General features: G+C 48.6%; 1 protein-coding gene across 2 annotated transcripts in view; it reads right to left on the reverse strand.

Annotated features, from left to right (window-relative positions):
• LOC119458762 (uncharacterized) overlaps positions 1-27,072 on the reverse strand; it is a 78,230-nt gene that overhangs the window by 9,492 nt on the left and 41,666 nt on the right. The window contains exons 11-12 of one of the 2 annotated variants that reach the window (XM_049670343.1): positions 2,793-2,993; positions 79-946 (exon numbers count right to left, since the gene is read on the reverse strand). In XM_049670343.1, coding sequence (XP_049526300.1) covers positions 755-946; positions 2,793-2,993 — 393 coding nt within the window. In that variant the 3' untranslated portion in view covers positions 79-754. Of the gene's footprint in view, positions 1-78; positions 947-2,792; positions 2,994-27,072 lie in introns of those variants that run through there. The other variant, XM_037720624.2, reaches the window with a different exon arrangement.

Genomic DNA, 27,072 nt, shown 5'->3' on the forward strand with positions numbered 1-27,072 from the left:
GCCTATGTACGTAGACCTCCCGACAGTTATTCCACTGCTGAAAATATGATTTCTATTCAGCATGAACCAGGTCGCGATCTGGCTCTCCTAAAACACTGAAAGGCAATTCTTCATATCTAACGAGTCGATTATATGTAAATACGACTTGAAATTGCTCTGTAGCCTGTTTCTAAGCACGCCGTATCTTACCAACTGTGAGTGTAAAAGTCTGAAATCGGCCGTTGCTTTGAATGCACACGAACTCGGGAATTAACACACTCATTTAAGTAGTTTCAAAAAAGGTCGCGTTTAATTTTTTTTTTTTTTTTGAGGAAATATACACGCGTCCACGCAACCAGAACTCTTAGCTTAGTCCCATTTGCGTCCCACTCAAGCACTAACTTTTCGAGGCTCAGACTCGCTGCACTAATATCAGTTACTAGACCGAAACAATAAACGCTACTAAAAAAAAATGAGCGAGAAGGCAAGAAAGAACGATGTCGTCTGCAAGTACTCTCTCCCTGTGGCGTTTACCAGTGATGAAAACTTTTCAGCACTTCCTTAAAACAACGAATTTCTGTAGTAATCTAGCGAAACAGGTATAATTGAACGAATGAGTACATAAATGAACGAAGGATCGCTTAAGTGCTGCAGCTCGTGGCAACTGCCGCGCGCAAGCAAAAGCGGGAACCTCCCGAGGCGCCACCCTGGTGTCAGAAACTAGGAGCGCCTGCCACGAAAAAAACACCCGGGAGCTGCCGTGCTACAGTCCCGGTTAGAGTCCCGTCTCAGCGATGGCAGCCACCAGAGGAGAGTCCCTCGTAGTCGGCCCTCCGGCATAAACGCAGTTCCCGCCGAAGTCGTCCAAAAACAAGTCGTACACTGCAACCGGTGTGTCGCCCATCCTGCTGGCGTACGAGTTGCGCATGCGCGTGGCCAGTTCCTCGGGGCCCGCGAACAAGGCGAGCTGAACAACAGTGAAGGAATGAAAACGCGTCTGAGAGGGCATGCTGACAGAGGATAGTAATAGCAAAGCCTAATCCTATAGGCGTCCTAGTACATTCGTTTCTCTAGTGTTCGTATTTGTGGCTTCACACGTTCTTGTGGCATCACTTAAGGCGCTTCCCGTGCCTCCGTTGGCTTAAATTTCTAACCGATTACACTTCACTAAATGCACAAAGCTGAAAAGACCCCAAGTATCTGCAATATCACTGTAAATTACTACATTTATATCGGAACATTTCCTTGGATATTATAAACTTGCAAAGTCTGTGGGGATGCGCGACTCTCTCGCGTCCCCTGATGTTTTCCCCGCATGTCTCCTGTAGTCCGGCTTCTCTGCGTGGCTAAGCCCGGCGGTGGTTGCGGCGCGTTGCGAGAGATGGCGCTAGTGTCGCGATGTAACGCGGGGTCACTTGGGAGAAAAAGGTCGGAGAGGCTCTCTCTTTGGCTGGGGATCGGCGACCAACACGCACGAACGCTTCGCGCGTGCGCCGGCCCGCTTCGCGCGACCTTCGCGCGAGGCTTAGAGCGGGACACCGGTATGGACGAACACGGATCGTTCGAGCGCGCCACCGTTCGCGTGACTGTACACGTGAACGACTAGGCGATGGTGTCATAGCATGGGCGAACGTATTCGCTCGCTATCGGGTCGCGGTGAGTCGGACTTCCTTGATTTGTCGCGCGCCCGTGTGAATGTTCTATTGGTTGTAATTTGGCTAGTGTGTATTAGTATATGAAAGGTGCAATAAATGCCCTTTTGATTGTTTGCACTACTGTGTTGTCGTTCCTTTGTCCCAAGAGCACATGTGAGACCCCACAAGTCACAAACTCTTTTCAATCCAGATAAACGAGGTTTTGGTATGTTGGACAAGATTTTCTTTTTTTCTTGTAACGCATGGAGCGAACAAGTAGAAAGCATTAGAAAGGCCCGCACCCTCGTTCGTCTGCGAATGTTAAACATTACTTACGGCGATGCCAACAAACACCATGGGATAAGATGGAGGAAGAGTAAACAGAAGTTTCGCTCAAGTTTATAGGATTATTAACTTTAAACCAAAAGCCGTGGTCGAAACAAAACACGCGGACTTTTTAACACTTCCGTCGTGGCGGTTGGTAACATTACCATATAAAGAAGATTGGCCGAGCGCTAAATTGCGATAGAGTAGCACGTAAGTAGCTTGCAACGACTTGGTAACTATAATGTCACAACCTCAGTCGTGGTAGTTGGTAACATTGTAAGACAAAGAAGATTGGAAGAGCGCTAAATTGCAATAGAGTAGCACGTAAGTAGCTTGCATCGACTTGGTAACTATAATGTCACAACCTCCGTCGTGGTAGTTGGTAACATTGCCAGACAAAGAAGATTGGAAGAGCGCTAAATTGCGATAGAGTAGCACGTAAGAAGCTTGCAACGACTTGGTAACTATAATGTCACAACCTCCGTCGTGGTAGTTGGTAACATTGCCAGACAAAGAAGATTGGAAGAGCGCTAAATTGCGATAGAGTAGCACGTAAGTAGCTTGCAACGACTTGGTAACTATAATGTCACAACCTCCGTCGTGGTAGTTGGTAACATTGCCAGACAAAGAAGATTGGAAGAGCGCTAAATTGCGATAGAGTAGCACGTAAGTAGCTTGCAACGACTTGGTAACTACATGTCGCAACCCCCGTTAAAGAGGCCAATTAAAAAGGCCAATTAAAAAGGCCGGTCGTTATCTGCCTTATAAATCTCAAATATTCCGGTATTCCGTAAAAAAGTTCGTTTACGGACAGACTACGACGCATTCGCAGCTGTCGAGGCGAATTCTCACCTCGGTGCTACCGGTGCTCTGCTGCCGGATGGCGTAGGCGCACTCGCCGTCGAAGACACCCTTGGGCATGCGGCACACGTGGTCGTAGCTCGTCTTGTTCGTTTGCACCGTGGGGCCGTCGAAGACACTGGACGGTGTGGCGGCATCCAGCAGCCGAGGGGAGCTGAGCGGCACAGTCGCCCGGAACACGTCGGCGCCCAGCTGCGAGAGGCACAAGCCGGTGCACCGCATGTTCCAGCAACCCCCGAGGTGGCGTAGTGGATTTAAGTTTTTCGCTGCTAAGCCCGAAGGAGAGGGATCAAATCCAGGCCACGGAGGCCGCATTTCGACGGGTGCAAAACACCGGCCGTCTGGGTGTTGGGTGCACGTTAAAAAATACCCCAGACGGTAAAAATTAGCCTGGAGTCCCCTCTCTCTTACGCCATGTCTCATAATTAAATTGTGTTTTTTTTTCACGTAAAAACCCATAACCTACCTAATTTTATTACCATATTTCAGCATAGAATATTTCAACGCGGGAACACCGTTAAGTTACAGTATTTCAGTGCGGGGCCAACACCAAACGCACCTTTCCCCCTCCACCGCGTTGGCAGCGCTACTGACTCTTAAGCCAATTTTTTTTATATTACGTGAAAACAATCGATCTCAATTGAAATGAGTTTTGGGTATAGAAAGATGTAATTGCTATTCACAATAACAACAGAATCCTGAAACCGATTGCGGTTCGACCGATTCAAATGAAATGCCTTGTAATTCAATGAAAAGTAACTTTAGTAACTGAGCAGAGTTGGACCTCTCATTAGTGGAAGCTAATGAGTACTTGGGTTGCCGGGCGTTTTCTTTTCCTAACACTCCGCATTCAACGATATATCAGACCTAAATGATCCGGTCTGCACCCGTGAATCTACGATGAAAATTATACTAATTTTGCAAACGACGCTGTTACACTGCTCTAAGCGTGTAATATATTGAAAGAAAGTATAAAAATTTTAACTTTTTTTTGGTCAATACGGGTTCTCCCACGAATTTTCCTCAAATTGTACATGTTAGAGGCAATCAGTCTGCACTCATTACTCCATCAACGACTTAACGCAACTGCTATATTTCTTCCCTATTAAACTGGTTAACATACCGCTTCCTAGAATTCTTTCTTTTTTTATATATCCACATAGTAAGTGTTCAGCTGAAGGTTGTAACATGCCTAAAACATGGGAGGCCAAATAGAATCATTGATACTGCTTTTTTGTTTCCTCTTCGAGAAAGCCAGCATCGTCCACGCCTGTCCAGCTGTTCCAACATGCCAGAAATTAACACAATTTTTTTTCTCGATACACCTTTTGTACAAGCATACATAATTTGTTGTCATATCACCTCCTATAAGGCTTCTGTTGCGGTATTCTTTGTGAGATTAATGTGCCCAAAAATGTTGAAAATGTTTCCAATCTCATATTTGGTCCACGCGCGTTCGTTTATACGCCACGCAAATGCTGTCAGCTAAATCTTCAATAGTTGAGGGAAATTCTCGCACTGTGACGGATCTGGCCACATACAGCAATGGAGTACACGACTTTCGCCGCCTCGAAGGGACTCGCTGTCTCGTTCAAGACGTGTTCACGGATGGCGAGGTACGAGGCCACGGCGAACTCTCGCCTCCCAGAGCAGTCCAGCACTCCCTGAAGAGCAGCGACAAAACGAAATGTACGGGTATAAGTGCAAGACTCTACGTTTTTGATCGGAACTTGAACACATACCAAAAAATTTCTAATCAAATTCTCATTTTGGAACACACGTGGGACTGAAGCCTAACTGTGTGCAATTGTGTTTATTTGTTACATGCAATGTGTAACTTAAAAAGAGAGAGATATATAAATGAGATGGGACAGGCAGGGAGGTTAACCGGAAGGTAGGTATCCAGTTTGCTACCCTGCCCTGGGGAAGGGGTAAGGGGAGACAGAAAGAAAAAGTTGTCGCAGTTTCACCTGAAAGGCGAAGCATCAATTGCGATAGCAAATTTGTAGAGAGCTATACGGAGTAATGATATTAGCTTTATCAGCTGTATAAACTTGGACATGCAGCAGCACCGGCAACGCGCAGAACTGTTGTCGACGCCGTCGGCGTTTTGCCCGCGTTCGCTCAAAATGCGTGCGGCGTTGGTGACTGTTGCCGGAGCCTCTGATATAAATAGGCACTTGGTGCCGCAGCTAAACGTCGCCTCCCTTCCCTCCCCCTCCCCCCCTTACCTACGCCCTCTCGCGCGTCGGAAGAAGGCGCGTTTGCTCTACATAAATGGTGATTGTAAAGGAGGAAAGAGACTTCTACTTCTGCAGCCCTTAAGCGAGGACGGCGCAGAACGCGCGTTTGTTCTCCGCCGTGCGTTCACTCCCCGTGAAAGCGCGCGTCCCTCGCGCCCTTTCACTCGCACATACAGCGTTCGGCGCGTGGCGACGATTTCATCTCCATTGACGTCATACGGAACCTCACGGCGACGGCGACGGCAGAAATCTGCTTTTGAGTGTCCATATAATTGCTATCGCAATAAAATGCACACACATAAAAAGAGAGGGAGATCAGCGAAAAAAAACACACACACGCACACACACAAAGTAACTCAGGAGTGTCACAGTCATTCAAGCAGGTCGCTTGTCCGGAGGAACCTCAGCAGTGCGCTCATCGCCTTCTGGTGTCTCGCCTGATTGCCGATTCAAGAAGCACATGTTGTGGTAAGAAAGCGCAGCGCAATCCTCTAATAGATTAAAATAACTAGCGTAGAGCACGTACTAACCTCTCACCTCTAAGGTTTAAAATCGGTTGGTGCTGCTGGTTCCTTTTTTACACACCTGTGCAGGGCATCGGCATAGCTTTAGCCGGAACTTACAGCAAGGGTGCCATCAAAGTGTGAACCGCATGTTAGAGCGTCCTCTTTAACAGTGATATGCAATGCACCCCACTGCGTGGAACCGCAGTGTGAACAGCTGTCCACTTTCACCTGTTTACGAGTCGCCTCGAGCAAGAGTGGCATTCTTAATACCAACGTAATCATGCTCACACGCGGTCCTCCTTCACTTCCAAGGCCAATGTATGCGAACAGCCCGAGTGAAGGAGCGAACGAACGAAAGAAAGAAAGCGTGAGGGAGTGAGCGAACAAACGCAACTGCAAATGAACGAAGAACGACTGGGCGAACGAATGAACGAACGGGCAAACGAACAAACGAATGGGCGAACGAATGAACGAACGAAGGTTTTCCACGGCGAGTCCGACCATCGACCAACCCGAAAACGGCCGAGAGAGCCAATCTTTAAAGTTATTCGCATTGTATTCAGTGCTGAAACAGCATTTTTCAGCAGTATGCGTACCTTTCGACGAAGTGTGTGCGTCGTGACGATGATGTAGTCCATGTAGCGCGCCAGGTTGATGAGCCAGAAGTTGCGCACCAGCTCTAGCACTGGCGGCACCGTGAGGATCAGGCTCATATTCTTCAAGTACAACGCCTCGATAAAGGCGCGGAAATAGGCTGGTGAGAATTCCTCGTCGCAATAGCCGCGTGGACGGTCCCAGTGGATGTTCACACCCTGTAGCAAACGCCAAAAAACAAAGAGAAAAGATAATGAAATGAAGGTTTCTCGAATTGCAAATACTGTGTATTTAAAATCCAACAAGCGAAGGGCTCCGGTAGCGGGACGGTCACATTTTATTACGATAGCAATTATATGAATACTCTAGGCGAAATTCCGACGTCGTCGTCGTCGCCGTGAGGCTGCGTATAAAGTCCACGGGCGATAAAATCATCGCCGCGCGCCATACGCTGTATGTGCGAGTCAAAGCATGCGACCGTGAGCCGGCAATCGAGGCCCGCATACACAACGGCGGGCAGCAGGAAAGAAACGCGGCCTTCCAGCCGCGCACAACACTCCGGAGGGAGAGTAGGGAGTTGGAGAGGCCGCGGCCACGCGCTCCCGCCGCGCTGGAAGTCTCCGGGGGGAGGGACTGCGACTTTTTAGGGGCGAAGCTCCTTAAAGCGGCACCCGTTCGTCCCTCGTCGTAGTCGTAGTGCGTAACCAGTCTGAGAAAAATGAGAAAAAAAATTCCGAAGTTGTGTCCGTAGCGCGGAATCGAACCAGGGACCCCTCGCTTCCGAGCGCGCGGCGTTAGCCCACTACGCCACGAAGCGGACATGGACACACGCACCATGATGGCAATAAATACCCAACATTAACGAAAGGCCGCGTTTCTGGCGCGTTTCTAACGCGTTTGTGCTAGCGCGTTACGGCCCGTGTAAGAAGCTGGTGTAAGACGATGTGGCCTCTCCGCCTTACCTTCAACGCGTGTCGAACGCGCTGCCCCAAGCGGTGACAAGTCAAGTTCAAGTCGAGGAGCGTTTATGAATACGGGGGGTATGCTCTCTCGGCAGTCATGTGATGGCGTCGGCAAACGCGGTGCACGTTCCGGCATGTGTAAATGGCTGCGTAAGACGCTGTGGCCGCTCCCCCTTACTAGAGAGTACTGCACGTTTCTAACGCGTTTGTGCTAGCGTCCCCTTAAGCGGGAGATCCGATGATTCCCTCCGGAGCTTCGCCCACTAATCATCATTCACCCCGTGGATATGCTGTGAATTTTTTTGTGTGTGTGCTTCCATAACACACAAGCAATCTCTAATCTCACTTAATGTTATCGCTCTTACCTCACGTAGGCATCCAAATGCAAACGTGAGATTTGTGCGAGGCACTTCGTCGAGAACGCAGTGCGCACCTGATGGCACCCTAACATTCAATGACGCTGCTCGCATTAACTGCGGTAGCAATGGCCGCCCACTGTCCTGGTATAATGCAGTCAATAACGAAGTTGTAATGAGATCCGCGAAAGTGTAACGCCATCGCGATGATTTCTTGAACTCACTCCTATTCGCGCAGCAACTCCTCTGGGAGATGTTTAAATATGCCTAAGCATTGTGCCACTTGCTCATCTCTACGCAGCCCAGTGTCGTCATCAGTGTTACGACACTTGATCCGGCCAGTACAAACGACAGCACTGCGGCGACATGCACGAACTGGGGCGGACGGCGGCGCAAAGTGCATGGATAACGCAAGCAAAGTACTGCAGGTGGTGGCGCCAGGTGCGCTCATGACGTTCCGATCCTCATAAGCCGTTATCGCTCTGTAGCGCCTTGTCCATCGTTGTCGAACCATTATGGCTACCGCTCGCTGCGGCAGCGAGCGGCAGCCACGTGCGGTCTATCGCTTGAACAGAAATTGAGCGGCTAAAGCACCGCGCGCACTAAGGTAGGAGCCTTCTGCAGATCGCTTTCAAGATACGGCGCGCGCGACCGCCCGCAGCCGCGCTAAGTACAAGAACGCAGTTGCTGACAGAGTAGAAGCCGCACCTCCTCCCTCCCGCGCTGCCTTCTCGCTTTCCTCCTTTCGCGCGCGAGACTGCGTCGCCAGTTGTCATTGCGCCCGGTCGCTCAATAGGCAGTTGCTATATAGTTGCTAATAAGCCGTTGCCCGAGCACAACGGTGAAACTCCGTGAAAGCGCTCGTCTCTCACGCGCTTTCAGTCGCACATAAAGCATACGGGGCGCGGCGACGATTTTGTCGCTTTTGGAATTTATACGGAACCTCACGGCGGCGGTGGCGGCATGAATCCGCTTGGAGTGTTCATATAATTGCCATCGCAGAGAAAAAAAACTCATGCAGAAACCATCTTTTCCAGATGTTTATTGTGAATAATGCGATACTTCTTTCGACAATCATCGTTAACGCGTTAATCAGATAAAATCAATAATGTGCAGCGAATAGAGCTGAAAAGAACGTTTGAAGACACAAGCGCAAAGATCAGACAAATCCGCTAACCGTCACTCCTGAACAACGGGAGCGCAAGGATTTGACCTAGCAATTCTAGTAGGAAACTCTTCGCATCCACTTATATATAAAGCGGAACATCCACTCACGTCAAAGTAACTGCTGGCGTCGTACAGCTCCGTGACGACCTTATCGCGGAGTTCGTGCCTCTCCAGCATATCCAGGAAGTTCGGCGAATCGTTGTGCGACCCGCCCAGAGTGACGTGAAGTCGGAGCTCATCACCGCGATGTGTGCGGTATCGTTTTAGCCTCATGAGCTCTAAGAAGAATTCCTCGTCAATATGTCCACGCTTATAATGCATTTTAGAATTGCGTGCGTCCTCCACGTACACCGCGTAGAAAATCAGCTCCGAGCAGTACGTTGTTGGCAGTAGTTCCACAACGTACGGACGCCTTGACGAAAAGTACCTGCGCATGCAAGTACACGTGTGCCAGCACCACTCAAAACCGAGGGATCTAGGATCGTCGCTTCGCGACCAGCATTCGCTTTCAAAATTTGCCAGCGGTTCCCCATTTTCGGGAGCACGTCGACCACCACGCGTTCCTTTCGCAATAAATGCTAATTCCTTTTCCAGTCTCGCTTCTAAGTTCATAAGTTCATCAGAAGTAAACATCAGGAGCCCACGTGAACACAAGCGCACACAAGCAAGTGGTAATGGAGTTGTACGTGCCTCTCTTTAGCGTCATTGGAAATGTACAGCAGATAGCACCAACTTGCCCAAAAGAATCACAAGCACCCCATGCACTATGTATTTTTCCATCAGCGCCGTTTCAAAGTACGCAGATGAAACTCAAACCAGCCTGAAGCGCAACCTCGACCGTTTAGTAAGTTTTACACTGAGCGAAGGCTGCGGGGTTTGGAAGCCTTTGAGGCGAGCGCGCACAAACCTGGTGTCGATGACGCAGAGCAGCTTCCGGTACTGCGTACTGCTGCTTTCTTTGTACGGCACGTCGCTCAAATTCACTACCGGTGCACCTGGTGGTGGATCCGGGTATTGAATTCTCGCGCAGGCCCTGTACTGGCCCGCGGGGTCATCGTACAGTTCGTCCTGCGATAAGTGGTCATACATGAACGAATGCTTTTATAAGGGTAACTTATACCCTAATAAAATCATGCCGTATAACGTACCCGTGCAACACACGGCATACGATGGACGCCATTGTAGCGAACAGCCACGGGTTAAATTTTAGTATCTATAGTTCTTCAAAGGGACACTAAAGAGAAACCGGAAGTTGAGCTTTAAAGGTAGATTCTCCTTTCACGATCACAGTCATACCATTCTTACTGCGAACAGAGGTTTAATAAACGATAAAATAGCGAAAAACTGAAGGATGGGTGCTGACGCCCCTTCGTATTTCCCGCACTACACGTTCGTCACGTCGAAGATCACAAGCGCAGCCTGGTCGCGATTGGTAGAGAGCGATTTATCGCTGTTAATAAAACACACAATGAAATACACCTTAAACGTACATAAACAGCATTTGCCAATTTTTTTTATCCATTTCAAGCAAGGAAGTACAAGTTTAACGCAAAATTAAATAAATAAAAAGAAAAATGACACGGCGCTACATGCGGTCGTGATAGTTTCGTTTTTGCTGCATGCGTCTTCGCGCGTGCCTGTTGCGCTCTACAGTGTTGCAATGTTTGGTTGCGTGTTGCGTGGCTCAAAAAACGTTGACTTCGCGGGGAAACAGCCAGAAAATGCCTCTTGTGTGTAGCGTTGAGGGCTGTATCAACGGGCCAAGGCGCTTGCTCAGGGGCAGCGGCATTGTTGACCCGACTGTGACCTTTCCTGTGGTGCCGCGCGATGAGCCCCGGCGTTGGCAATGGCTCAGTGATCTGCCGATGATAAAACGGCAAAAGAACCAGAGAAACCGATGGTTTGCTCTCTGCATTTCTCGCCCTCGTATTATGAATATAATCCTGCCCTCGGAAAGTTTCTTGGCGTGCCCCAGAGGCCAGTCCTTTCTCGAGCAGCTGCCCCATCAGTGTCGCCTTCATCAAATCCCCTACCGGTGCCCCTGCAGCAGCAAACTGGCGGCTCGGTGAGCGCTGAATGTCATTTTTAAAAAAGTCACGAAAAAACTATACCGAGTACGCGCGCAACCTTTTACGCTTGTTCTGTCGGGAACACCGTCGCCTGGTGAACCGGACGCCTCGCCTTCCGTCGACGCAAACGAGGCTTCGCTTTGCGGCGATGCGGCCGGCGGCTCACCGCCGTCGTACGCGGTAACACCTGCCGCGCGAGCACGGAGGAACATTTCGCACTCCCGTTTCACTAACGTCGTTGAAATGCAGTCCTGCTTCCCTGGCGAGCTGTTCGTTGCAAGGTTCAGTGTCAGCAACGGTATCCATCGCGGCCACGAAACGCCTAAGCAACAGTCGCAGTGAACGCAAACGCAGCGGCCGTGTCGCCTATGATGCAGCCAGCGCCTCCGCCGTTTACGCAAGCGGTGACGTATCATGGCGCCCTCCGATTCGCTGAGAGCAATGAAATCCGTGACGACACTGCTTCAGCGCCGAATCTGGGGTGTGAAAAATTGAGGAAGAGATATGTGGTGTTTGTTTACGAATTTCTCCACTAATAACTCATTTTTTGTACCCAACAAAAACTGTATTCATTCCTGAAGGTCCCTCTTTTATTCCAGCTGAACTTCCTCTTTCTCTGTAGTATCCCTAACGTATGTTCGAGACACGGCACGTGATTGTTCGTTCGTTGCATTGCGTCCCCATGATAATCTGGCTACCGCAAGCGGGAATTGATCAGGCGACTACGCAATCGACTCTAGAATATGAGACCCCCCTCCGCCACAGCGGCGGGTAAGACACGAATGGACGTGTGCATAGTAAATCTACGCCGAGTTTGTCAGTTAACTAGGTAAGCAAGCAAGCTCAATAAACTTGCGAGAGTGATTCGTTTGCGTTTGCGCGGTTGCGCATAGCGCAAAACTTAACTTGAATTCAGTGGCCTACGCAAACTGCTATATATAGTTATATTCTATATAGTTATATGCCGCCAGAAAATATGACATATTGTGGCATAGGCTATTCTCGCCGCATGCTGTACACATAGGGCCGAAATAAATATTGATTGCTTGATTCGTTCATTGAATGATTCATTCATTCGCTCGTTCATTCGTGGATCTATTGATTGGCTCCCATTCATTCATTCATTCATTCATTCATTCATTCATTCATTCATTCATTCATTCATTCATTCATTCATTGAAATGATCGCTCCAACACCGCGGCAGAACTCCTTCAAGATTGGGCCTTTGCTAAATTGTAACTGGTGGAGTTGAAACAAAGTCAAATATGGCAATATCGACTGCGCACACTTTGTGAGGGTCACCTCTTCTAAGACTATGTCAAGATCAAATGCCCTTGTCGTGCGTCAACTAAATATAACTGTTGCCTGCTAATTTCAGATATAATCATTCAGACGAATCAGCTCACACCCTCAACTGCGTCTTTCGTTCCACTCTATCTGTTACTCTAGCACAGCCTACCATCTCACATGTCTATTAAATAGATAACTCAAGTTATGGGTGTTTGCTGTATCGGTCTTGTCGCATGCACTGTTACTCGATTTCGCTATAAAACATCCAAACCAGCCTTTGTTAGCATTCTTCTGTAAAATATTGTCTACCCCGTGTGATCGCTCATCCAACCTGCCGTCAGGTAATGAGCGAAAACATGTTCCAAATCATAATGCGACACTAATTGGGCAACACTTTTACCACGGTATGGATTCATTTACAGGGCACTCCGTTCACACGAAGAAAATATACGCAATAAAATGGGTTAGGGCTTATGCTGCACGAGTATCCAAGCAAGAGGCGAGTTTGGACGAGCTGGTTAAGATTTACTGAAACGCTTTGTGATCGCTTATTTTTCAGTTTGTCTGCGTTTGCGCTGTTTCAAACGTACGCACTAATTACCACCTCATGACCGGCGCCAGCATACCGCCATCCTTGCATGCTACAATTTTATCATTCTGCAACCCATTAGCGCTATTTCTTGCATTCCTTCATTCTACGAGTAGAATCAATGCATTCTGCCGGTACTAACACAATGGGTAGACATTGAAACGTGAACAATAAGAAGCTTCAGAAGAAGTTCAGGAAATCGCAACGAGCGATGCAACAAGAAATGCTAGGTGTAACGGTGAGAGGAGCACAGCGACTTTGATTAGAGAACAAAAACTCCACCGACGATTACGATACTCCCAAATGAGAAATTTTAGCGCAGCTTTACACGAGTTTTTATTTCTCAATATATTGGCTGGCGCGTACAATCTGTCTCGTGCGGCACGTTACAAACGGAGCGAAGCCGGCAGTCAACAACACGCTGTTCATTAGAATGAATGAAAGTGAATGTAGTAATTTAAATATCGTGCAGTACCATACAACTACTCTGTCAATAGCTCAAATTGACCAGCCGACATTAAATGAGGATATAGTCTATAGACAACCCGTTGACTCACTGCGGAGGGCAAAGCCGTTGTCGTGCTCGTAGTGGTAGCTTCAGCTGACTCTTCCGTCGTCGAGGTGGTAGTAGGGCTGCTGACAACACTCGAAGACCTGCGTCACCAAGAGGGTGAGCGCGACGTTGAGAAGTCGCCAGTGGCACGCGCACCTTCGAAGACGCAAAATTACCATCGGCATTCATTATTTTCAATATTGCAAACGCACCACCAAATGCATCTCGAAGCAGGGACAGCCGACATACTACCACACCTCATTTTTTATTACCGTAAGGTAACTGCTGCATTTGCGAACTCATTCGCTTAATTATCAGCCTTTCAAAGAACAATGGAAGAGCTCTAAACAGAAGTTACTAGAGAAACATTCAGCGCCCAGGCATCTATTTGAGCAGTCATTATGGTACCTTAAACGGCAGGCGCATGATGATGCACATAATTGAGCAATTCCCAATTCACCCATTCCTTCTACAGCAAAGCTTCTAAAGCTCTTGAATCACTTTTCTAGTGTCAAAAATGTGTCCACACCAACATCAAAAGAAAGGCCGATCAAGATTACGCTTACGCGAATATCCTATACAGAATCGGCAATACACTTCATCTGGAGTGAATTTTCTTATTTGGGTACGTATTGTAGGCTTTTTGGCGAAATTATGGCATATAACTCAGCATAATACCTGTGCGAGTCGGAGAAAATGTCACACCCTTGCTAGTCGCAAATGGCACCACATTTTAAGTTCTAAGGTGGCTGTAGGGAAACTAAAATTGGTGAAACATTTAGTTTTCTAAGATTACTTTGCAGATAAAAGTGCTTAAACCATGGTTGTGAATGATTCATTCACACGCAACTAACAGTCTCGCTAACTGAATCTCACTCCACATATCACGAAGAGCCACAATTAAATCAATAGAAATTTGATTGGTCCGTTAGGAATATAACCTTATGGGAATACGGAGCAACGTTGTACTTCATCTGTGCAGAAATATTCAAGTGTGGGGCCCAATTAGACGAGGTACGAGAAATTACCCAAACATTACAGCGCGGCCTAAGACACCTTATAGGCCAGTGAACATCTAAAGAAAAGTTCGGTGAACAAGGAACCCATACTTCCAATTAAAGCTTCCACACAGGTACACTTGCATTCCTTTACAAGGAAATCAAAATTATTCCACTAAGTCGATGATACAGTAAATACATAGCTTTAATCATAGAGACGTGCACTCAGCAGCGGCGAAGGTGAAACCGCAGCCCGCGTATTTGCCGTCAGAGGGTGCAATGAGTCAACATGACGTAAATAGCCTCGCATAAAGGCCCCCTAACGCGGCATGATCTCTCTTCGCAGAAAAGTATGACGTAAAATTTCAATTAAAAGACCAACGCATTTCATGGTGTTTTGTTTAAATAACCAAATATGTTTTCTCGGTATCTCTATGGTTCGAATAACATTCACTACGTTGTAAAGGCGGCCTTACGAAGTTGTTTCCGAGGTTGCGTTTGTGGTGAACAACTTCACGCCCGGCGTTCCCAAATTCTTGGACAGGGTCTGTCCAAGGTGGAAGGTGAAGAACAGCAGACCACACGTAGCGGAGATCAAGGAGAACAGCACGAAGCACTTGCCACACAGTCCAACTAAACTGAACTTGCGGCGCCTCCGGTGGGCTACGAAGTCACTCTGTGAAGGATAAAGAAAAGCAAATGACTCCTACACAATGGCGGAGAGACGACCTTATGAATCAAACAGACAATGAAGCCAAGAAAGACAAAGAATAAACTTTCTCTTCCTAACTTGAAGCGTAGGGTTCCCGCCGGTGGCAGCATAACCCGCAACCGTTGCCTACGCTTCACAGGATACATCTGTTACCAAGGCCCGTAAGTAACAGCGGCTAGAAACACCCCCGCAGGAATACGCAAGAAATGTCGCTGGAGCAAATCTTTCGACCCGGGGACTAGTCTACATCGGGGCTGCAACTGCTTTTCTTAGCAGCGTTTATATGCGCGTATGTTGAAGACTAAACGAGTGTGTATAGGCGAGGCAACCTAAAGTTTGCCCGCGCGACAACAGCGCCGAATGCTCCCCTAGCGGACCGATGGGAGCGTCGAAGGTCGTCGCTGCGTCAGCGTGCGCCGGTGTTTTGTAGGGCGCGAGCGCTCGTGCGCGTTGTCGTGATGGCGAGCGCCACCTCATCAACCAGGAAAGGTGGCACGCAATACTGCTGTGTTGTTGATTGCCACAACAGCCTCGAAAGCACGAAAGTTCGAAAGCCGGCCGTGAAGTTTTACAGATTTCAGAGGAGATGGTACGAGAAGGACAGACGACAAGCATGGATAACTGCAGTGCGTCGAGTCAAGTGAGTCACTTACTTTCGCGTAATATCACGGCCGCTCGATAAAAATGCGCTAGTAATATACCTGTTTTTAGCGCACGGCCGTCTCTTTTAGTCGTATCCCATAGTTGAATCCTACAGTGACACCCACCGTGTTAGCTTATCGGTAAAGGCATACGTGTTGATTGATTCCCGGTCACGGCGGCCGCATTTCGATGGGGCGAAATGCAAGAACACCTTTTGTTACCGCGTACTTCGATTTTTGTGCATGCTAAAGAACCCCCAGTGGTCAAAATTATTGCTGAGGCCCTCCATTACAGCCTGCCTCATAATGATTTCGTGGTTTTGGCACGTAAAACCCCCGAATTCTATTGGTTGTACAGTGCGTTCACTCGCGATCGGCAAGGACGAGCTCAAGATAATCATTTCCCTTTTCAAAACGCTGCAACTTAAATTACTAGTTGTGCAGGTAACGAGAGGGGCCGCGCGCTACTTGTCTTTTGTGTAGTAGCAATCCGTATTTAGTGCAAGCCACGGTCGTCCGTAAGCGGCAGATTGGAAAGCAGCCCCCCGAGACGTGCGTGTTATGTTTGTTGCTTGGCTATGCTTTCTAGGTTCACAATATTCAAGCATGCTTTACGGTAATTGCCACCTTACATACTCTTCCTTCTTCAGTCTTCCTGCTAATATATAATCTTCGTTTCGTGTAGTAGCTGGTCATCAGTGCGAGATTACTTTAGCTGTGGCGGTCAGATTCGCCCGACGAGAAAGTAGATTTGCTTTGATGAGGCATGTATCGCTAATGCTTGCTCACGTGCTGCAGGTCCCAAGGTAATCGCTGGTTACCGTGACCTGGGTTCATTTCGCCGAGTTATTTTCTGGGTTTATTTCGCTGGTTAGTGTGGTCTGGATTTATTTCTCACGTTTGCAGTGAAAAGAAACTTTGCTCACTAATGCAATGCGTTGCAGTGACTAATATCTGCATTGAATAAGGCATGATATAAATAAAATATTTATACAGCATGATATAAGGCATTATGCGCATATGTAGTACTTAGATTGTTAATTTTGTGCACATGTGTTTTTGATTCATTCGCTCTGGGTTTTTGTGTACTCCGGGAAGGAAATTACTTTAGCGTTATATTAATGCAGTTCTGTTCGTGCCACGCAGACATGTTATGTGACAAGAAGTAGGCAACACAAGTTACATGCACTAGCATCTCATAATCACCGTATATAAAAGGCGTGTACAGTGCCAAAAACAACTTAATTTGTGATTTGCCTGCACCTAAGTTGGGGAAGGTATAATGAGCTATAAGCTAGGCCACGTTTCTGAAGATGGAAAGAAGGTCTATCCCATTAGTATAGTACCATGATTAGTGGTGCCTAATGCATGTGTTCTTTCTGTGCTCGCAGTGCTGATGATACTCCTTGGGAGCCAAAATGAGAGCAGCCTTGTGTGCGCGCCCAGCTACCAACGAAACCAACGGCAATCGTCACCGTCTCGGCAAGCATGCATGACCCCATTGTCACTGCATCATAGAAAAATAAAATTGACTAAATTACTGAATTCGGTGTATATTTGTAACTCGACGTCGTATACGATCTTGTCGGAGACCTGCGACACGCACATGGCTTTCATGGTCACATCACCGTCCACAATTTGTTCAACGCCATACACGTGTGGAAGCAGACGCTTCCTTTTCTTAAGGTTGCTGCTGCTGCTGAAAAAAAAAAGAAAGCCGTTGGCGTCGGCAAGCTTCTTGAAACCGCATTGCAAACTTTGCATCGCTGTTCCGCAAGCAGGCGATCTGGCGCCGTCGAAAATGAGAGTGCCGCGAACACGAGCAGTGAAGGAAAGCGCGGGCGAAAAACAAAGCGGCGACTGCACACGGCACGACCGCGCTGCTTGATATTTACACATTGGGGGCGCTTTCAGGAGGCGCAGTCGCGCTGTCTGGCGATGGTTTTCTCGTCTATAGCATACTTGCTGATGGCGCAATAAACCGCACAACACAAAAGAAGCACATACACGCACATAGCGATTTTGTGTGTATTTGTATTTTTTGTGTGTATTCGTATTCTGTGGATTGTAGCGTTATCGGCCGATATACGCGTAGCCCACTCTCACCTAGCCTCAATTGAAGAGGCGGAGGAGAGTAAACTTGCGCGCAGAGTAAGCTCTTCAAGACTTCAGTCTCGTCGAGAAAGAGGACGTTGATACAGCTGCCGCCACAGCTGAATCGCCGTGAATTTGCCCGCGTCATGCAGTGGTTGCGGGTTCGCCTACAAGTACCCGCGAGGCGGTGCACTTTTGGTAAAAAAAGGAGAGAGTTGCAATGTTTACTAGAGGCATGTCCACGTTCACTTTCACATGACCCAGTTCTGCGCAGTCCGTTTTCACGAGTAAAAAGTGGCCAGTGAGCATGCGACGTGCGTACCGCTTCGATTTCGAGGCTCTGTTGCAGTCGGGGTCCGTACTCGTAATCCAGGATGTCCTCGATCATCTCGTTGTGTTGCGGGGCCCCTCTACTGACGGTCCCTGCTGCCGAAGGTCCTGCGGCCGTCTGCCCTCCTGGGACCGCGGCAATGCAAGTGCTTGAATGTAACAAATTTATATATATATAGTATATATATATATATATATATATATATATATATATATATATATATATATATATATATATATTTCATTTCACTAAAATTTTGTTAGGCGAGGTAAGGTAAATACACGAGGAGCATCGCGATCCTTAGCACCATGAAATCCGTAAACCTTGCGAAATTGCTTCAGAGTTATTATCAAGAAGTGAGAGTAGCAGGCACTATGAAATGTATTCTAATGAGGTTGTAGGAAGATGTTGCACGGGAAGTAATCACAGCAAGTGATACTTCTGTGCCACAAGCGCATTCTCATGCTAAAGTTTGGGGATAGTTTGATCTTTCAGCGTCCGTGACCGAATCCCTGACGTCCTTGTGCGCGTGAGTGATGCACGATGAAGTGCACAGGGTCTCTTTCGTGTACCCAAATGCCGGTGAGGATAACTGAAGGAGCTTTTGCAGTAAAGCGTGTAGTAAAGACGAAATGTTTATACGGCATGCTTGGAGAATGGCGGTGAATCCGTCCACATGAGGTAGCCATAACATGTCTGGATGGGTTTTTTTTGTTGGAAGCAAATGACTGCGTAAACGGCTTTCGCTTAGTCTCAGGCCGCTTCGACGACAGAGTATTATGGATAACCTTGAGTAGTTTTCGAGATCGCTTCTCGTTTCGAACGCGTCTAAGCCTAGCGAAAGAAATATCCGATGCCAACGCCATCTATCGGGGAAGTCGGGAGATAGGCATGACGACAGCATGTGGCCTCTGAGATCAGAAGATTTCTGTTGAAGGTTGTTGTAGAGAGCTTGCACTGCTTGTCTGTTTCCTCGCAGATCAGCGGATATGGGATGTACAAATACAACGCGATTCCTGAGAGATCATACTAGGAACTACTCAATCGGTGCAGAGACATGCAGACACGGCAACACCAACGCGATTGCAGACGACGCGAAAAGGCGCGCGCGCGGGAAACACCAGCATGCATTGCGACCGGAACTAGTGCCTCCTGATTGGCTGTCGTCCACCGCTGCGCGCTAGACGCTTCCGGCGGCGGCGTTCGCCCGACGAAAATGTTTGGACAGGCAGATCGGCTGCGGACGGCAAATTTCTTGACGCCGGCCGTCGGACGTTCGCCGCCCGACGAAGTTCTTCGCTCGGACGCCGGTTATTCGCTCCATGTATTCCGGCCTTAACGCGCACCGACAGTGAACGCTTCGGTGGTCTCAGTACTACGACGCCTCGATGCCAGCATTCGAAGGGACGCTGGCATCAAGAACCACTACCAACGCCACCTAGGTGGCGTTCACCGTACTCAGCACAGCGGAGCGTGGCCTCCGCAATTAGCTCTGAAAATGTTTCTGAAGTTGATCGCGGAGGCTGCAATTACGACGCGCTGTACGCGCTGATTTGACTCGGTGACGATTCAGTTACGTGCTTTGTCTTGCGCGTTGTATTAGTGTGTCAGTTACGTGCTTCGTCTTTCGCGTTGTGCTAGCGTGTGCAGCGTAGTGCAGCTTCCATATGCACGACGGTTGCTCATGGTCATCGACGTTGGTAGTCGTGATGGAGGAGACGTGCCACCAGGCGTCAGCGTGGGTGCATCAACGCCTAAGGGCGTTTTTTTTTTTTTCTTTTTACGTTTGAAGCGCACGAGCCCCTCGCATTGACTCTCAAACAGCGCTACACAAGAGTGGTAGCGCCACTGCCACTAGGTGCAATTGTCAGGTGTGACTCAGTATCCGGTGTCAAGTTTTCTTTTTCCTCTTCTTTTTTCGGGCCACGGTGGCGTAGATGGTGCTATATATGCTATTATGGGAAGAAAATGGAGGTACTGTCCTTATATAAGTGCGAGCGCTGCTTATCTGCTAACGTTGTTCACGACGTGCTGGTTGGCTAAATTACCTACTTACTTGACTAGCCGGTATTGTAACTATTTCAAGGTACATTTATATATGCCGCTCACATATGCCGGTTAATGTTCGCTGTCTAGTCGGCCTTTTGCATCCTTATCTGCTACTTCTACGGCAAAATGCCAGGGAATATAGCTTGCGTAGCATAGTTTCCATTATTTTAACTCTTTCTACTTTATTATTCCATTTGCGCTGTAGTCATAGTGTTGTTCACTTCAGCCGTTCCTTCCTTTGTCGCTAGGCACAGCAGCAGCGGACCAGCGTTTTTTCGAAACAACCATGACGACCACCCGCACGAACAGCGCCGTGTCGTCGGCGTCGTCTTCAAACGCGGCGCTGGCTCGCCTACAAAGCGAAAAAAGCCTCGGAAGGTGTTGCACCATAGAAGAGGACCTCTGTATCCTGCAAGAGGTTTCAGCAACGAGGCCGTTTGGCGACGATCTTAAGTGGATGACCGCGAACGAGAACCTGAAGCGAGCGTACCGATATTTTCGCAGTAACTCCAACCTCGTTCGACAGGTGGCGCAGCAAAGTGATCTGCTCTAAATTCACTGGAAACTACTTCACTCTGCTCGACCAAGCGGGGGATCGCTGAGCTAAAGCTACCTTTCGTGCAACGCTCCGCTGCTGTCTCCGCTCGCCCGCTGGCCTGGGACTCCGCTGAGCTGTAACTCTCTGTTCTTGAATGCTGGGACTGCTGCCACCCGTCAGCGTAAACAGCGGCGTCACAGTTGCTAGAAACGGATCATCACTCTCGCCCACATTTCACATTTACCCAGCTGAATTCATCGAATGCGATATTACTGCCATGTTATACCGAAGGCCGGCTGAGAATGCAGGACGAGCAAGCTCATGCTGCAGTATGGCTATGTTAACATTGCTGCATCGATGAACAAAATATGCCATATCCTGATGTCAATCATCAGCAGTTTGCATACCAAATGCCAGAACATACTCCGCTCTCCCAGTCCGTCTAACTCCATCGTCCACCCTTAGGTGATCACGTCTATCCAAGTCTGAATAAGGGGGGGTGGTGCTGACGCTAGCGGTAGTCATCATAGCCCACAAGCGGGTGCTGTAAGCAGCTCCCATGTTCGAAAAAGCCCACGTGACTTCCGCCATACTTTTCTCCGAACACGACGTACCGTCATGAGAACACCTCTTTCCTCAACCCATTCACGTGATAATATTACCATGTTTCTACCAACCATCATACCTGCGAACCAGTGAGATTGAAAATTCGTACAAATCCCGCCGAGGAGGAGGCAGTGGGAGAGTGTGGCATGCATTGGTAACAACTTCGCACTCGGCACATTTTTGTAACCCTCTCTATCCCATACGTACGCGATTTATTATTCAACCTATATATCACGCAGCACACAGCAAACACACTAGGATCAACGGAGACTCACAAGCCGCACATTGATTTAGATCGCACTGACTCTTTCAGCGACTTAGCCATTCCCGATTTCGCCTGCTTCAGAAAATACATTGAATAATGTTGCTCAAAGCAAGTACCCCACTATTATACGAATCTTACACTGCCTCAAGAACGCTGCGCAAGTCCACTAAAATTCTTTTTTATTTACTTTTTTTTTTTTTTTGAAATCGTGCATCACCCCCATACATCGACACATTTAAAACTTTTTCGCAAGAAGAATTTCATTTCGTAAAACATGGCACAATTTTCGTAAAATCGTAGAACGAGCCCAAATTCGAGAACATTCGGGACAGTTAACAAGTATGCACCATTCATTGATGTGAGGCAATTGGCTCAGCTGCCAACTTCATCGCTCTATCGGCTCGTCGTACAGATACAATCTTACGGACGGTGAAGAAACAAGTTCACGTAACGGGGTAAACTAACCTCCAGCCATGCCGACGGTGCCGCCAAGGATCCCGGCAAAGTCCTTCAGGTCATCTGCGAAGTGCGGTGCGCGCTTCAGTCTCACGTTAGGGCGAGCCTGCGCGCGCTGATTGTCGGTCATAGCCATGGAGTAGCGCCGCACATGGGCTGGCACAGGAACCTCTTCGTTTGGGCCGACAGCGCCGCTGGTGGCTCCCGACACAGAGAAAGGCTGCTGGAATATTCCCGCACCATCATGAGATTCAAAACCTCGAAGCAGTAATCATAGAATAAAAACTATCACAGTTTTCCCACAAGGACGAAGCACTGAATGCGATCGCAACATGTTCGAATATTTACAATAAGTGTAAGACTCGCAGCTGTAGTGGCAGTATGAATTGAAGTAAAGGTAAGTTTACTAAGTAAAAACTAGCTGTTGTGCTAGGGTCTTCTGTTTGAATCCTGCCATTGGACAATTTCATTTATGTTAATTGATTAACACCAACGCCTTTCTTAGCGATTTTACCAACACTTTTCCGTGTAGGGTATGTTTTCAGCCTCTTTGATGGGCCGATCCCAGAGCGCGAATCAAATTACATCATTGCCAGGTTTGAACTCTGATATTGTTTCGCAATTTGGTATTTAAGTGAAATTGAGACAACGGGCATAAGCTGTCGATGTTTTGTGTGATGACATTTGTTTGTGGGTTCATTCTCAAAACTCTGAGGAATAATTTTGCCAAGCATGTAAGACCTGGTATGAGCCACTTTAGTGATAGAATGATCTCGCTGTATCGCCTGCATATACCGCAGGTCACATAGCATGGCGCGGCATATATCATACATTTAGCTACATATATATTGCACCTCACGGCGACGCCAACAACGCCAACAACAAAATACATGGCTAACTGTTGTAGCGAAGAAGGAAGACAAGCAAGGTTCCACGTCATGGCCCCGATTAGCATAACGGCGTGCAGTCGGAGCCTGTGCACTTCGATCAGGTCAAACGCGTAGCAGTTTGTTCCGTTTGCACGCTTCACGTTAATTGCGTGGGGAACAATGCTAATACTAATAATAATTATTATTATAATTTATTATTTCGGGAGAACAGAGTAAGTTCGTCAGGCCTGCGAAAGCCACATGGGGCTTGACAGGCAGAGCATGACAGGCAGCATACAAACTAACAAAAAATAGTTTTTTTCGTCATTTCTAAAGAAAAAAAAGAAACAAAGAATAAAGAAAGCAGGTAAATCCGTATATTTACGCCGATATAAACAATATCGACATAATACACTACTTGTACATACAATATGCACATACATGTCTTGCAAAGCATAATTGGCACGTACAATTTTCACCGTATCTTATAGTTAATTAACATGGCACAATAAAAAGGGGATACATCATTACAAGCATGAACTAAGATTAAGAACTGAAAATGCTCCTTTCAGTTTTTATCTGAAAGAGGGCTTTGGATATGCAGTATTTCTTAAGTCAGTCTGGGTAATCTCCTGGCTGGCTTTACAGCAGTGGCGCACCGACGGGGGGGGATTCGGGGGTTGTAACCCCCCCCCCCTGAGGCCGACTTAAAACCCCCTTTTGTTTAACCCCTTTTCTTTCCTTACGCATTTGAGTACTGTAAATAAGATGTAAGACGCGCAATCGCCTGCACACTCGCAAAAAGCGCATTTTTTTGACAATTTCCTGTGAAGAAATCGAAATTAGTGCTGTTTAGATGGTATTGGCAAACTGTCAACCCCCCCCCCCCCCCTGGCAGAAATCCTGGGTGCGCTACTGCTTTACAGCATGTGCCATGGAGGTACCCTGTTAACTCAGTACTTTTCTTAAGTGTGTTCACGAATATAGGTCGATATTCTTTGGTTAGAAATGTACGTCGATAGCTCATCTTGCGTAACATTTCCGGAAGAGAAAGTTCGAACTATATTCGAATAAATACGGCAATCCGTTGACCACATGCAGCGATCGTTTTACCCTACCAGAGCGCTTATGCTAATTTTTCTCCTACTCAAACCCAACTCTTGTTAGCGCTACGTGGCTGCTGATGCTTTTAAGTGTTGTGACTGCCGCACGCACTGTGGTTTCCGCTACCCTCTACAGAGCGGACAAGAGTGCGTCCGGGGAACCACAGTAGTATACTTCAGAGGGACCGCCTGTTGGGCTAGTTTGTAGTGGGTGGCATCCACAGTAGTGATCCACAGCACAACCACTGTAGTGGATGGCATCCCTGTAACGCCACACGAACAATAGTTGAAACCACGCGTCACGTGGTGGTGCAGCGCTTCAGATATCACATACGCATGTATGAATCTAAGCACAAGAAACGTGGACCGCCACATGTCAAGTGTTTCTAAGCGTTACGGTAATCCGAAAACTGGAAGAGAGAGTAGTTCCCTAATCGCACTCGTGAAGCGTGACGTGCAAACAAAAGCAAATGACGCTTAATAAATTCTGGATGCTCTTACCGCCAACGCCGTCCACCAGGTGCTCTTCGGCACAGGGGCGATGGCAGCTTCAGTCTTTTTGGCGTCAAGCTTCTGAGCTACAACGGGCTTAGTAGCGCTGGGGCTTGGCGGCGGCTGTACTTGTAGAACCGGTGGCACCAGCGGTACCGATGGCGTTGATGGGGCCTGTGCGGCTAATGGAGCGGGTGTTGCTAACGTTGCTGGTGTTGCCAATGCTGTCGGTGCCGCTGATAGTGCTGGTGATGACGGTGGTGCCACTGGCATCTCTTCTGTCGCAGCGGCCTTTTTCGGTTCAGCCGACGACGTCACAGCAGCCGTCACTTCCGGTGGCTTGGACGTTGCAGCCGGCATGGGGGCAGATGCCGCAGCACCGGCGGGCGGCTCGGCAGTTACCGACGGGCGCTTAACTTCGGTGGGTGGCTTGACAACTGCCGGTGCGAGCCTGATCGACGGAACAGCTGGAGGTGTAGCAGCATCTTCGCTAGGTGGCGAGGTCATGGACGACTCTTCATCGCGGTCACGCTCGTCATGCTGTTCTGGAGGTTCCCGAGATGCGGCGACGGAATATCGCCTGCGGACGTCAGTCATCCCCGAACCTGGCGGCTGTTCCGCAGGGACTTCGGCTCCGCTGGCCATCGGTTGCGCAGATGGCGGCGCAGCGGCAGTGCCAGGTTTCAGCGCAGGCTTGGGTGGTGCTGCCCTGACGAGGCCCTTTTTGGAGAGGACAAGTCGCGGCTTGACCGGTTCTTTCGCTCCTGGCCGAGCCCCGACGGTCTGTCCTGCGGGTGGTGAGAAAGCAGGAGGCGGTGCAGGGACGCGCATCGCCGGTGCGACGACTGCTTTAGGACGCGACGACGGTCTCGCCCGTCCCGCCGCGCCACGACCTCCGCCGCCAGGGGGCGTCGCCACCATCGCTTCCTCGTCCTCGTAGCCCGGTTTCCCACGTCCCTTTACGGCCGCTACGCTGCGCACGTCTGGCGGCACGATCCATGGTTGTACTCTCCGTGGCGTCGTCCAGTGAATGCTCCGTCGGCGACTCCTTATGAGGCGTTCGGGGCACGACAGTCGCCGTGCCATCGCCTGGCTTAACTGCAGATGCGAAGCAAATTCTGAAGTGCTGTACAATGTAACATTAAGTGCCTACTTCCGCCTGTAGCGCTATTTTAGTACGTCACGTATTTCGACATATATGAATATATTTCGATATATTTGACAAGGATTGCCAAAGTATATATATATATATATATATATATATATATATATATATATATCATAAGCCTATTTTTACGTCCACTGCAGACCCGCCGTGGTTGCTCGGTGGCTATATGGTGTTGGGCTGCTGAGCCCGAGGTCGCGGGATCGAATCCCGGCCACGGCGGCCGCATTTCGTGTATGGTACACCCGTGTACTTCGATTTAGGCGCACGTTAAAGAACACCAGGTGGTCCAAATTTCCGGAATCCCCCACTACGGCGTGCCTCATAATCAGATCGTAGTTTTGGCACGTGAAACCCCATACTTTAATTTTCATGTCCACTGCAGGACGACGGCATCTCCCTGCGATCTTCAATTACCCCTGTCTTGCGCTAGCTGATTCCTCTGTTGTCAGAGGAAATGCGACCATTTGGGACCAACTTGGTCGCGCGACCGCTGTCACAATAGTATAGTACAGTTAGTGTAGCGACGTCCTTGTCTGTCTTCCTTATTTCTTTGTTTTTTTTGTTTGTTTGTTGTTTTTTTTTTACAGCGAAGCTGTTAAGGTCTAGGTTCCCCAGGATCGTGTCCACCTGTAGAAAGAAAACGCTTGACCTTGCACTGGGCCGCGCAACGGTTGAAACAGCGAAGCTGGGCGCTCGTAGCCCAGCATTCTCCAGAAGTGCGCGCGACCTTTTCATCTTATTACTCATGATGATGATAATTTCTTTTCGCGCGTCTCGGACTTACGGCTGTCACTGTGCGTTGCATAGCGAAGCTTGCAACACCGACACCACGTTCCAATGCAGACACCGCATTCCAGGAGACCCGCTCCGTGAATACCTCTCTCGCTCGCTCTCATAGCGCGCAAAATCTCTTCACCTCGCAGAGCACGAGCGTACGAACGCGCCAGCTGTGGACGAAGACGACGACGCTCGAGCGCAATCATATGGTTCGCATAAATGCATGTTCTGCAAGCGTGGCTGCATAGCCTGGTAAAAAAAAATATGTAAAATTGAATTTCGGGGTTTTACGCAATTTCCAAAACCACGATTTCATTACAAGGCACGCCGTAGTTGGGGAACTCCGGATTCATTTGCACCACCAGGGGATCTTTAACGGGCCCCGAATGCTCGGGACACGGGTGTTTTTTGCATTTCGCCCCCATCGAACTGCGGCCGCCGCGGCCGGGATTCGACCATGCGACCTCGTGCTTAACAGCGCAACACCATAGCTGCTAAGACACTAAGCCACCCCTGCGGGTGTGACATATATGGCATTCCGGGCAGGAAACTAGAGCGCGAATGGTAAAGAAAACGCGCGCAAGATTCAGGACGATTACTGTTTTGGGGATTACTTTTGAGATAAGTCCCAAACTGTAAAATTTCAGATACTATTTCCTAGCGATTGATTTCCAATACCGACGAAAGCACTTACCGGCACCTCCGCCGGCACCTGCGACTCCGGCTTTACCGGCAGACACCGTGTCTTTCTCGGAGGCCGATACGGGCGGCACCTTCGGTTGTGGCAGCTGATCGGCATCACTGAGCCGGGCCTTCAACGAGGAATCCGTTTCGTCGCCCCT

This window comes from Dermacentor silvarum, chromosome 7, assembly GCF_013339745.2.
Source record: "Dermacentor silvarum isolate Dsil-2018 chromosome 7, BIME_Dsil_1.4, whole genome shotgun sequence".
In the NCBI taxonomy this organism is placed as follows: Eukaryota; Metazoa; Arthropoda; class Arachnida; order Ixodida; family Ixodidae; genus Dermacentor; species Dermacentor silvarum.